General features: G+C 40.3%; 1 protein-coding gene across 3 annotated transcripts in view; it reads right to left on the bottom strand.

Moving 5' to 3' along the window:
• Positions 1-13937, bottom strand: part of NPNT (nephronectin) — a 75577-nt gene that overhangs the window by 52898 nt on the left and 8742 nt on the right. The window contains exon 3 of one of the 3 annotated variants that reach the window (XM_046656273.1): positions 5622-5672. The exons of the other annotated variants lie outside the window; for them this stretch is intronic. Within the exon in view, the coding sequence (XP_046512229.1) occupies positions 5622-5672 (51 nt within the window). The remainder of the gene's footprint in view (positions 1-5621; positions 5673-13937) is intronic. 3 annotated transcript variants of the gene reach the window in all.

The following is a 13937-nucleotide window of genomic DNA, read 5'->3' as shown; positions in this document are numbered from 1 at the left end:
GGAAATAGTGCTAACAAATTTCTTTCAAAAAAGGAAATGTACATCTGACTTCATAATATAAGAATTCATTAGCATATAATGAAACATATTAAAGTATTTCTTTCTGTTGAAAATTATCATATTTGTTTTAGCTAAGACGATGCTCTAATTCTGAGCAGTTTTACTAAGCAACCCTCACAAAAGGCCAGGGAATTTTAATGTAAGCACCATCACTCCTCCCAGCAGCCCAAATCCCTATGTTTAAAAGTACTGATACACAATGAGCTGAGCCACATACTAACCCTTTAAAAAATGGAATCGATTTTGTGACTGTGCATAGACTTACAGGATGTGAGGCATTTGTCAGTTTGGCTTCCTGTATTTTCTTTAAAAAAAGGAAAACATTAATTCATTAACTGTTCCAAATCTATGTGATGAAGAACCTTAAACAGAAATTTGAAAACAACCTAAATGTCCATTCATAAGGGATTGATTAAACAAGTGATGGCACCATGGCCTTCCTGCCTCCAGTTCTGTGGCCTTCCATGCAGGCCCAGCCTGCTGTTGGAGGGACCTGCTAACCTGCGGCTCCACCATGCCACCCTCCTCCTACTCATTCATCAATGCCTCGTCGTGTTTACTGAGCTCGTCACAGTAGTTCAAACTCTTAGTACGGCATTTGACACCACCTTTCATGATCTGACCCCTACTCATCCCACCAGCCTCATCTCCAACGACATCCACAAATACACCAACTCATTGCAGTTCCCAGGAAACAACACACGCTCTCACACCCCTGCGCTTCCACATGGAAGACCCGTATGCTCCGGGCAAGTCTGCATAACCCAAGAGAATCGAAAGCAGGAAAAGGAGAGGGTTTTCCAGAACTCGACCCCTGGGTCTCGAAAGTGTTTAAAAAGATTAAGCAATTCGATAGCAAACCCCCAAAGAAGCCCTCTCAGAGTCCCTCGTCTGCTGGACTACCATCTACACAGCCTTCGACACTCAGCTTCAACGTCACCATCTCCAAGCCTGTCTTTAGCCTCTCCATCTGAATTTGTGGCCCTCCTGCTGCCTTCACAGCCTCTGTGCAGACTGTTTACGTTCACACTATGTCCTCAGAGTTAAACAGTTACTTTTCTTACCCAGCTCCCCCATTAGACTCTGAGCTCTTTAAAAACACAGTACCTACAATGAAATAGCGTAGTCTCAAGACAAACACAGACATGTTTTCTGTGACAACATAAACAGGTGTACAAGGTGTTAAGAGAATATAGAAGGAATTTCTCTGCAGAGAGGTGGGACTAGGAAAAATGTCAGGAAAGGAGTGACAAGAGGAGATGTGAGCTGAATCTTAAAGGACGAGCAGGAGTTCACCACGTAGATGGGTGAAGGGCCTTTTATTCAGAATCAGCAGCACAAGCAAAGCCAGAGCGGCAGGAAGCAGCAGAGGGTCTGGAGATGCGAGGCAGCCTGCTGGGACAGGGTCCAAGAGCAAAAGAACAGTCCTTCAAAGGGAAGGCAGTTGTCAGCCTGAAGAGCCTTGATCTCAAAGACGTCCAATTCTCTCCATAGCTGTGAGCAATCAGTGGACTCTAAGCAGTGGACGACACAATCAGATTACACTTTATATTTTCAAGCATGTAAACTGATTTCTTTTTGGAACCTTAATCAAGAGTTGAGATCTATGATATGTAATAAGGTCATAGGATAGGCAGACAAATTAAATATATTCATCTTCCCAGTAAATTGTCTTTTCTGAAAACCACAACCTGCTTATTAAGATTACATCTTGTTCATCCTTTTTATCCCTTTTATATAGAAGTGCCTGGTCCTTACACCTTCAAAAACGCATGGAGTGAACTAGACTGGGCTTTGCAGAAGCTACTGTTGGATTGTTGGATATAGAGACGTGTAAGACACAGTGCCCAGCCCCACAGGACGAACAGTCTAGCAGGACCAATGATACAGACACACAAGTAGCCACCCTGCGGGGCATTGGAGGTAGGCTCTGGGCAAGCGCTATAACTAAGCCTAGAGAAAGGAGAGGGGAATTCCCCATGCTAAAGCCAGGAGGGCAGAAGGGGGAGGCGGCATGTGAGCTGGCCTTGAGGCAGGACTGGTTTTAGTACATTGAGTTAAGAAAGAACATGAACTCCAGAAATGAGTGTGATCATTCATTCCTAACAATGATTCATTTTTAGTTGTATATCTGCTTAGAATTAGGAGTGATATTGATGTAAAACAGAAAAAGCCAACCACAAGGGGGAAAAAGATATAACGTTTGTACAGTGTGATTTTTCCCAGCCCTTGATATAAACAAATGTTGAATTATTCGTTTCTTTCAACTAAAGGCCAAATGGTGAACTGGAAAGAATTTTTTTCAAGAATTTAAAACTATCAGGTAACATTTCAGCCGACATGTAACAGTATTTTACTCCCCCACATTGTTCGTGTGCTGTTTAAAGTTGATCCTCTGTGGAGGTAGTTGTGATGATTATCAACGCCGACTGAAGTTGACGGAGGGGAAGGAAGGTTTGAGTGGGACAGTGGTGGAGAGATGGTCCATTCACAGCCTGTGCCCCCTCCGATCTCGCCCTGAACTCTAGACCTCGGAATCCAACCACACATCACTCATCTCCACTTCAAAGTCTCACGGGCACTTCACACACAGCACGCGCCACACTGAAGGCACCATCTGCACCTGCCCCAGTGTTCTCTGGCTCCCCGAGGAACACGCTAGAAGCCTGGGTGTCATCCTTGCTATCTTTCTCATTCCTCACAACCATCACCATCACCAGCCACCATTTACTGAATGTGAAGTAACCACGAGCCAAGGATGAGCGAAGAGCTTTGTAAGTATGCTCTTGTTTGATCCTCTAAAAATCCCATGAGGCAGGGCTCTTACCTACATTTTACCAAAAAAGAAGCTATTGCCAGAAAGGTTAGGCAAGTTTCCCAAGAACTGTTTGTACCAGCAGCGCCTGCCTGCAAGCCCGGGCTCCCACCGTGGTCCTGGTGCTGCAGGCCTCTCATCCCTTCTTTCAGCATCTTTCCATACCTAGCCATCTCCCTGTTCCCACCACCACTGAAGGTAAAACCTAATTTCTCACCAGGTTTAGTGTAAGAGCCTCTAATCCTGAGCCTCAGATAGCTATTTTCTAAATTGCCAATCAGGAAACGTTCAGAAATTGGCCTCAGAACCTTAAGTGCCTACAGGTCCCAGCTCTCGCCCTGAGGAAGGGAGCCCCGTGGTACATGGACCACATGCTCTTTCCACGGGGCAGCTGCGTGCAGCTCCAGCCCATGGGTTCCCTGCGGCAATGCAGAGATCCTGATTTTCAACAAAGCCTGATGTTCACGTTTCCTATGAATCACTGGCAACTATTTCAAAGAATGCTAGGACACTCTGTAAGTGAACCAAATTCACTTGTATGCTAGATCCGACCCTTTAGCACCAGCTTATAACCTCCAAAACACAAATTCAATCGTGCAATTTCCCTGCTTAAAATCCTTTCAGTGTTCCTCTACAACGTTGGGATAAAGCTAATCTGTTTAAGATGACATCAATGGCCTTCCACGAGTCAGCCCATTCCTACTCCTCCCACAGCATCTCTCGTCGAGGCCCTTCAAACATAGACCCCAATGCCGGATTAAGGTTCTTACACTTCCTGGAGTGTGCCCTGCACTCTGGCTCTGAAGTTTTAATGCATTTTTCTGTCTGGCCAGGGCACCCTTCACTTGACTTACAAATCCCTCAGGATTTAGCTGAGCCACCAGCCCATCACTCCTGGGCTGCGATGCTACCCTCCTGCGCCCCCTGCCCCCCAGATATGCTCTCATAGTATCCTACCTTGAAACACATGTGTATCAGAACACACCCCTTCTCCAGTAGTGTCATTGTCTGTGGGGCTTCAACACTGACAGTAAATGACAGGAATGCCTATAGCTACATCTTATTGATACGGTATCTGCAGTGGTTGGCCCAGAATCAGGAGATAGCACTGAATACACATCTGTGAAATGAATGAACCAACTAAACACCAGTGAGTCCGTGCAACCTTCCTGACCCCTCCAGCAAGAAGCAATTCTTCCTCTGAACAACCTCAGCTCTTTATCACTAACCCTTTCCTACTTTAGAAGGACTAAGAGACAACCATCTTACCCGATTAGCTCTCCCAAGCAAGAGTCCATGTTTTATTAATCTTTGTATCTCCCCCAGCACCTGACTTAGCACCTCGCCTCCAGTAAGCTCTCAATTGTTTGTTAAATCACAATAACTCTGAAGGTAATTCTACAATTCCAGTTCCTTCCAGTCCCTTTTCCTTGGTTAGGTAAACGAAACTGTTCTCCAGTCTGAGGTTTGCAAACGGATATTCTTAGAGAAGTGGGAAAGGAATGGGTCAGAAGCATAGATGGCTATCCAATGAGAGTTCTTACGTTAGAAATGAATAATTTAAGAAATTTTCTACTTCCAATTGACTACTTCCAAAAGATGGACATGGGAAATAAAATGCACTTAAAAACATGCTATTCCATGGGTACTATGACGGACCCAAGTAAAACACCTTCCAGAGTTATTTGTCTTCTCTATATTGACCCCACAGCAATAAAAGCTAACATTTGTCACAAGGCACACTACTTATGGCCAGCAACAATCTTGCAAAGTAGGTTTAAAGATTAGGAAATTGGGCTCAGAAAAGTTAAATAAAACATCTGGTATCTCAGAGATGCTAAGTCACAGGAACAGGTCCTGAACCCAGATCTGCTGGTGACAAAGCCCACATCCTACTCTTTCATTGGCAGTGCCTCCCTAACCTCAGCCATGGCTCTGCTAGTTAATCTTGTGACTGACAGTAGATTTTTTAAGGCTCCCTAAACAAAGAAAGTCCTTAACTTTTATTTCTAGCCCTATCCATTTTGTTCCCAAATGTTTTTATTAAAATCTTCCCTTAAAAACATTTTTTATGATGTGATAGTATCTTTCATCTATTAGTTTAAAGTGTGTTGTCTTCTTGGCACCAATTCCATTAAATGGAATTTCATATATTTCACCAAAATTTTCCACTGAAGTTTCATAAGGGTGATCTATGAAGTGACACTATTCACTTCCAAAAATATTTTAAACAAGGACTCCTTTATGTACCAAAACAACAGCATGAGTACTCATACGTGCTATTATAACATCTTATGTATTCTACACAATAAAAATACTTCTTACCTGAATTTTCCCATGGAGAATTAATGAATATGAGACACAATTCCCTCAGGTTAATGATAGGCTGGTGTTAGTACTTTCATTTGTAGACTTTGTTTTTTTATTTGCTTCTTTAAGTTTTAAAAATATAAACTGTCCTTTAGGTTAGAATGGAGGTCAATTTATTAGATTCATAAAATAGGAGAAAGGAATTATAAACTGAAAAGGAAAAGTTTAACGTGATAACTGAAATAAAATTAACTTATTGTAATTACCAACAGAATAAACACATCTCTATGGAATACAGTTTTCCCAAAAAAAGAGTAACTGAAAAACACAGCTAATGTTAAGTTTTATTGATAACTTTGTGAAGTTATTATTTAGAAGTTATGCCTTTCAAGACACAGATTAGCCAAAATTATTGCAAGAAATATGATCCTCTAACCTTTGAGCTGGCACCTTATCCTTGCTATTCTCTGCCTTAAGACGTAGAAAGCTGCAAAACAAATGTCCAAAAAAAGAAATTCCAGATCTTTTCTCTGCAAGGAGCTGGACTGGGGCATTTATCAACTTGTTACATTCCCGGAGACTTACACATTCAACTTTCAGTGCTTTTCTGAAACAACAAAAAAATCTAGGACATGTTTAAAATAGTAATATTTTAGTCACCATTTTGTCATTAAAAAACATTTTGTAACAAAAATATTAACCAATAATTGAAGTTGTGCTATTCTTTCACAGTCCAAATTCTAAACTATTTCAACCATTTTGTGACACTGTACCTTCCCATCCAATTTTTCATTTTCAGAATATTAATTTTTGGTTCCAAGAGACAGTATCCTTTTATTTAAATGAGTGTTGGACAAAATATCTGAAAAAAATTAAAACTTTTGATCAATGAAGAACCAAGGCTGGTAGTTTTCCAGTTGATAATCTTCACTTACCTGTGTCTTACATGCTGTGTGCTCCCTTCTCTTCAGCTCTGGGAGGAAATACTAAGGTTTTTTTTCCTTTCCTTCCACAGCACTCTCTTCTTGCATGGCTGCTTCGGTTGTCAATGGCAACAAGAATTACTGTGAAAGCTCAGCCATTCCACTTGAAGATACATAAATAACCCAGTTTAATTGAAGAAAATGGAAGAAACTTGAACCACTACTACTAACGCTCAGGGTTCGACCAGCCTAGCGGTCCTCGAGGCAAGAGAACGAGGATTTATCACTTCTCCCTTGGACTAATGCCTTCTCTCTTTCAAGCACAAAATTTTCACTTTAACTTTCAATTTGTGTGTTTATTTGTAGAATTTAAAATCCGGTGAATGGAGCCTTCTTTTGGGTAATATTAGAAGAAAAAATTCTAAGTCCAAAATGATTCAACTAGTGTAATAATTTATTGATCCAGAGTGATTGCTCTGTATGTTTAAAGGCATACGTTACATTTGCTTGTTAGAGATTATTTTCGCATTGGTTAGATTTACAACAAATTAGTGTTTTGTTTTTATTGTTGCTGTTAACCTTAAAAGAACTCACCATATCTTGATGCTGACCCATTTCTTAAAATAGGGTAATGAAATATATCAGGTACAATGTAAGCAAAAAGCTGAAAATAAATCAAAGCATAAATTGCAAATTATATTCTAGAACACATATTAAGGAAAACTGTTTATGACTGTGGTCATGTATGAGAAGGAAAAGACATAAAAGGATACCGTTTCTTTAACACTGTTGAATTGCCAATTTTGAAAAGTCTAATTTACTGAGAAAAATATATTAAATGGTTTTAAACAAAGGTAAAACAACTCAATAAAGAATAGCAAACGTGATTATTTTCTAACCAGTTGTATTAGTATCAAGCAGCCAAGCACCGTATCTTACCGTATTTTAAAGTTGGGTCACATTTTTCCTACTTATAAATCAGCCTTGACACACAGAGATTTAGTAAATTTTATGCTATCAATACCTATGCCTATTAAATAAGATTCCTAGCATAAAATTTCAGCCTATTTCCCATATTTAAAAATTTACATTTTAAAACTCCACATAACTGTATTTTAAATCAAAGAAATGTTAAGCCTGGAATAGATTACTTCCAGGAAGTTTCTGGGGTCTACTCTCTACTGAAGCATAAGGAAATTTTCATAGGCAACCATCACCACAATTTTTGTGAAAGTCACCAAAAATAAACACCCTGCATGCATTTCTGTGGTGTGAACCCCACTGCGAGAAGCCTGAAACAGGACTCATCAGAAGCATATAATATAGGAAATTTGTCCCATTTTCTCCTGATGATCTGTTTCCCTACAGCTGTCATGAAACAGCCGCAGTAGGAAATACATGCAACCCTGCCAGCGGGGCCACTCAGCTGCGGTCTCCGACTCCAGGAGTCTCTCCTGAGACCGCCCGAGAACACTGCCTCAGTTCGTCTGCCGGCTCTCAGCGATGCAGGGCCCGGTCAACCATGGTCAGCACTCTGATGATTCTATGAAATGGTGACTAACACTAACCAGAGAAGCTCAAGGGTTCAGGAACCACTTTTTCTTGCCTGCTGAACACAGGTTTACAGACGTGGAGCCAGTCCTGGGCTTCGGACAGCGTTAAGGAAAAGGAGGGGGGTGTCCCTCAAGGAGCTGAGCCCAGTAATTTCTACAGGGATCCCTGTCTTCTGGCGTAGAGTTTGAGTGACTGTACAGGACTATAAAAAGCCCAAATGTTAGGCCAAGCCTAACCTCTGAAGAGGAACTAAAATGTTTCAGGCGAAGATGGCTGACGCAGTTTCCACAGGACGCAGACAGGAGTCACACAGCCCCTCAAGCAAAGAGCAAAGCGTGACACATGCGCCCCCTTACAGGTGACGATGGCAGGTACGTGCATGAAAGGAGAGGTCCTCCCTGACATTCCACTTCTCCTTCTCATCCCTCATCTTCAGTTAGGACAAGTCATAACTTTAAGAAGTTCTCAATACCCCACGTTTATTTCATGCTGTATTTCTCATCGTCAAAAAGGTTGATATTCGCCTGGCAAACTCTATTTACAGACAGCTACCCAACTCTGTTCTTTTACAACCCCAGCATCCAGGACAGCACACCCCACGAACAGCATTCTGAGCAAGAATCCGGAGGGCCCCGACCTTCAGTGCTCTCCTTCACACGTGTCAAAGCTGGAGAACGCATCAGACCCCAGTGTAAGAGCAGAGGACAGAACATTTAGCAAAGCTACGAATTACTTCATCATTTCATATTTTCTTCCCCAAATTTGTCTCAAAAAACAGTTCTGCCTTAGTTAGGAAATGAAACTATACATGGGAACATCTTAATTCTTGGCCATAGACACCAAGATACAATGAATCTTTTCATTCATCAATGATTTTAAAATTCAATCCAAGGGACAAAGGACCTTGAAACCACCATTGTCTACGTGAAACACCACAAATTATTTATGTAATCACAGGAACTTGGGATAATTTATCCAGTAGAAACCACTACCATAGTAAATATATACTATATAAAATCAACTCTAAACACTTGTGTACATTAAAAATACAACTAAGCACGAGCTGCCATTTGCGTTTCTCTAATGGTCAATGGCTTTGCTATTTGTTTGCATGCAAAGATTTGGTGGATAATTACCAAGTGCCTACAAAATCTTAACACTGAAATAAATTAGGAAGGACCAAACGCTTTAGAAAAATATTTTGGGTGGCACAAAACTTATATTTGGAAAGTCTGTCTGTAGAGTTAGTTCCTATAAATTTGGCAACACACACATTTGATCATATAGGGATTTTTCATAGAAGCTGAATTTGAGAACTCTGATTTATGAAAATAATGCTAAAGATTTTTGAAAAATAACACTTTGGCAAAGCAAACATAAATCTAGAAATTTCCAATTGTTTCTTCCTTGGGCACATTAGCATAAATTTAAACTGCGATGACGTATTTCCTAAAATTTCAGAGTAAGTCAATAATATCTACAAAACTTGTAATATCTACTAAATAATATCTACTAAACTTGTGATATGATAATGTTGTAATAAGAAAACAATGTCAACTCTGGACAATTGATGTCATGAATCTACAGAATAGTTAAAGAGACAGTGAGCAAATGAAGTGTTCAGTTAAAATTTAGCTGACACTAGGTTGTCCAAAAGTCAATCACCTATGTCAAATCCTGAGTCTCAAGGAGGCTGTCCCCTGTATCTAGTACCTACCAAGGCTGTCTCCAGCCTCTAGTTAACGTATGGCAGAAAATAAGGGCTTCCAACTAAATAGAATTAGGAAAAAAATGGTTTCTTCTCTAAAATCAAATACTAAAGCTAAGAAACCAGATGTGATTATTCATATCTCTTTTCCTTTCCATTAGAGTTCAGAATAACAAGCTGACTTAGCGGTGTCGCATCTGGCTAAGTGTAAATTACAATTCTTGGGCCCGGCCTAGTGGCATGGTGCTTAAGTTCATGTGCTCCACTTTGGTGGCCCAGGGTTCGCCAGTTCAGATCCCAGGTGCCCACCCACACACCACTTATCAAGCCATGCTGAGGCAGGCGTCCCACATATAAGTAGAGGAAGGTGTTAGCTCAGGGCCAGTCTTCCTCAAACAACAAAGAAAAAAACCCCTACAATTCTTGAGAGAATCTGTGAAAGAACGTGGAATGAACACATAGATATTTGTCACTATTTTACCATACTTAGTAATACTTTATCATATCTGGGCTATAATGTGTCCTTTATGCTGGCTTTATTAGGAATTTTATTAGAAATTCTATTATGACCATAATTATCTCTTTAATTATGCACTAGTAGTAATTAAGTGATGAAATCAGAAAATTTAAAAAGCTTTAGCACATTAAAATGGAAAATTTCTTTATGTTTGATATTACTTAACTGAACTCTATACCCTGTAACACACCAATTCTTTAGTAACTAGGTGTCCATTTGCCACTGACTTGCCCACGGAGACCCCCAGGGAGGTGCCGTCAACCACGTGAGGCCTATGCTTCCAGCCTTTTTCTATGGTTGTAGTCAGTGACTGATAGAACCTTGAAATTTTTCAAGCCAAATTTTCTTGGCTATGTTTCATTATCTTTGAGAACTGATCATTTATTTGTTCCTATGAAGAAATGGAAGATCTTGGCCCCGGCAATGTAAACTCCTCCGCCCCCCTCCAGGTTGACACAGGGTGACAATGCAGACGGGTCACATTCTTGGATGGTGTTGACATTGGAGGAAAGGCATTCAAAGCCCCCTCTCTGCTTCTCCCAAGGAGACGGGGCACTTACTGGACTGTGTCCTCTCAAGACACACTTTGACCATCTTTTTTTTTTTTTGAGAGAAAGATTCTCCTAGGGCATAGGAGCATCAGGGTTTCAGGATCCATTGCCCCAAGGGTTTCAGGAGGACATGAAATTGAGCCCTTCCTCACACCCCACTGAAAAGGACTTCAGTTTGGGCTTGGATGACGCCAGGAAGAGTACATTCCTCAGACCTCGCTTTGAGCCTGTTCAGGCCTAAGTGGCTTATTTGAAGCAGCCCTCCGTGAGGTCCAAGCAAGCTAGGACGACAACCAAGGCTCACTTTAGCTCCTTCGCACATCTGTAACAGCCAGGAGCTTAGGGGAAAGGAACACTGGTCAAGGATGCTGTCATTCCTTGTTCCTGGCTTCACTGGCCCTTATTCCATGTAACAGCAAATGCTGGATAAACGATGCCTGGAAGCAATGTTTGTGCCTCATCTCTTACCCCAAGCCACAATCTGCACGGAAATGAATAAGTGCCTAACAAAATGGTTGAGTTTATATACTGATGTCCAATGAATACAAAAATAACAACATATAAAATTGATATAAAAAATTTTTCCACTGATTTCTTTGCAGAACCTCCTTATACTGGATCCTAGAAGACATCTATTCGTCCTTCATTTACAACGCCTCTGGATACCAACTCCATCAACTGTTGATTGATCTTTAAAACACATGAGCCAAAAAAAAAAACGACAAGAAGGAAAGAAAGAAAAAATATATGGGCTGACTTGTAATTAATATTACAGCAAACTTCAGGACACGGTAGGAGATCTCAACTTGAAAGTGTCTTCTCTAACCTGGAGTTGTCTCTGTATAGTTCACCCATCACGGGTAGATATTCTGGGCTGGATCAAGCTGAGCCATCAAATAGCTGAGTATGTACAATTCCTCTTAAACTGTGTACAGAATAACTTTCCATGAACCATACATCTGGAGTTAAGAGCCTCATCTTAGGTTGGAGGGTCTCATATGGACAGCTGTACAAAACCACCTCTGGCTTCATGATAGAAATGATGCTGCAACCCTTCCCACTCCGTCACTCCCTCCCACTCTGGGCAGGACCACGAGAAAGTCATCTTTCAGAACTAATGTGGGAAAAGCCAGAATTTCCCCAGATAACTGGTTTGCTTTTTCCCTAATAAACAACATGAATTATATGAGCAATAACACTTCCCTTTTTCCTTTGGCTACCAGAAGCTGAGTCAAATTATAAAACATATCTAGGATCTCATGGCTTATATATCTACATTTAAATAACCTTCCTCCCAACATCTTCCCTTTTGTTTTATCCTTTTTTCTCCCACTAGCCCTTGTTAATCCTATTTTCCTACTTTATTGCATTTATTCCTGGAAGCCACTTCACATCCTGCCCCAAACAAGATAGGACATAAACAAATAGAAATAAAGAAATCAACTTCATCTATCTTATAGGGTATCTTTTAAGGAATCAAAAATAGAAAGTAACTGAAGGTTTCCATTCTGTAATATTATCCATGATTTAATCTCCTTTAAGTTATACATTTTATATAAGAAAATTTATAAAAGTAAAATGAGAGCTCTTCCATTATTATACTTAGATAAAACTAGGATGTCTCTATAACTCTCCCACATCTACATGCACATAACTGATGATGACCACGCAAGGATATTTACTGCAGCATATTTCATAAAGTCAAAATATGGAAAACCACCCAAATGTGCAGAAAGAGGGGATTTTTCAATTAACTATGGTACATCCACAGAAAAGGCATACGTCCAGCCATTTAAAAGAGTGAGTCAGGTTTACAGAACTGACAAGGACCGATCTCCAAATGTAGTATTACATGAAAAAGAAGACACACAGTAGTTCATACTTTACGAAAAAAGAAAAGTTTGGTAATGCTTACAAATCTCTGCAAAGATCAATAGAAAGAGCAGTCGCCTGTTGGGGGCTGGAACCAACACAGGGACATTAGGAGGACTTAGCTTCGCAGCCTTCTCTCTCTCCATCTGTCTTTTAATTTTTTATTTACGGATGAATTTATTTTTTTTTAAAATAAGATGATTTAAGTATATAATTGGGATAAGGTTTGGAATAACTAATGGGAAAGATACTCCTACAGTTTTAAAGTCACTTTTTAAAAGTATTTTGGTACAATGATGCTTTAATATTTCCTGAAAATCTTTATGTCACAAGAGGTATCCTAAAAAACTTTATTCAGATATCAAATTCTACATACTCCTCCCTAATAGGTCATGGGTCTAGCAAAAAAGCAAACATTATATACACAGCTATAAAAATCATGGCTGAACTACAAAGGTAATAAAAGGTCAGTGCGTTAAGCCATTCCTAAAAGAACGTGTGAGTCTTTCCTATGAGTAAAAAGGACCTCACATCCATAAAAAGTAGACAACTGAGGGGCAGCAAGCCAGGTGGAGACCCTGGCAGATGCACAACCTCACCCCATCCTCCCCATATCAAGCAGGTGCCTCTGGTCCAAGAGTCAACAGATGAAAAATGGGGCAGAGGGACCTTCACCAGCTTGTCCCAGTGGTTTTTGGGGAACGAATAGGAATCAGAGCATCCTAGAATCAAGCATCAAATCAGATTCTTGATGGAGGACTGCCAGAGCCTTAAGTCAGCATTGCAATCCAGTCTTTCCATTACCAACTTACTATGAAGTAAGAACCCATTGGCAAATTGTTCAAAATTACAATTGTATGTGCCATTTGACCAAATATAAAAAGTTACCTTCCAGAAATACTGTACCACACGCAAAATGATATTTTTTTCAATGCATGTTCAAGGTTGCTTATTTTAGAATTGTTTGTATTAATAAAAGATTAGAATCAACATAAATGTCTATCAATAAGAAACCAGTTAATAAGTTATGGTATAGCCATACAATGGAAAACTATGAATCCCTAAAAAAGCGAGCATGCTCTTCATGTACTGATGATAAAGAAAGCCTTCCAAGATGTACCATTGAGAAAAAGAAGCAAGGTAAAGAATGGTGCACACACGAGGATTTCATTTGTATTAAAGGGGTGAGGGGGATACATAGGAATTTGCCTGTAAGTATCTAAAGTATTTCTGAAAGGTACACAAAAACCTGACAATACTTATTTCTCTGAGGAGGGGTATTTGAGGAAATGAATGCATTTTCTCTTAAAGATTGATGGAAAAATTTTAAAACCTGCACAAAATTTCTGGGAAAGGGGGGAAAGTATCTGCTGTGATGGGAGGAGGGGGGTGATGAAGATTAGGCCATCAGAACCCTCTCCCCTTCCCTTTCATCTCTCCCATGATGAACACCTTCCATTACTCACTGAAGGATGCTGCGTGGAATCACTCAACATCACCAGATTATCACTTTAAAAGCAGGAGGTGATTCAACTGACGCAAAATGCACTTACCATGAGTTCTACAGATAACCCCTCCACACACACAGAAACACGGGACAGGACATGAGTTCTACAGGTAACCCCCC

This window comes from Equus quagga, chromosome 3 (assembly GCF_021613505.1).
Source record: "Equus quagga isolate Etosha38 chromosome 3, UCLA_HA_Equagga_1.0, whole genome shotgun sequence".
Lineage (NCBI taxonomy): Eukaryota > Metazoa > Chordata > Mammalia > Perissodactyla > Equidae > Equus > Equus quagga.
This window is presented reverse-complemented; position numbering and strand designations above follow the sequence as displayed.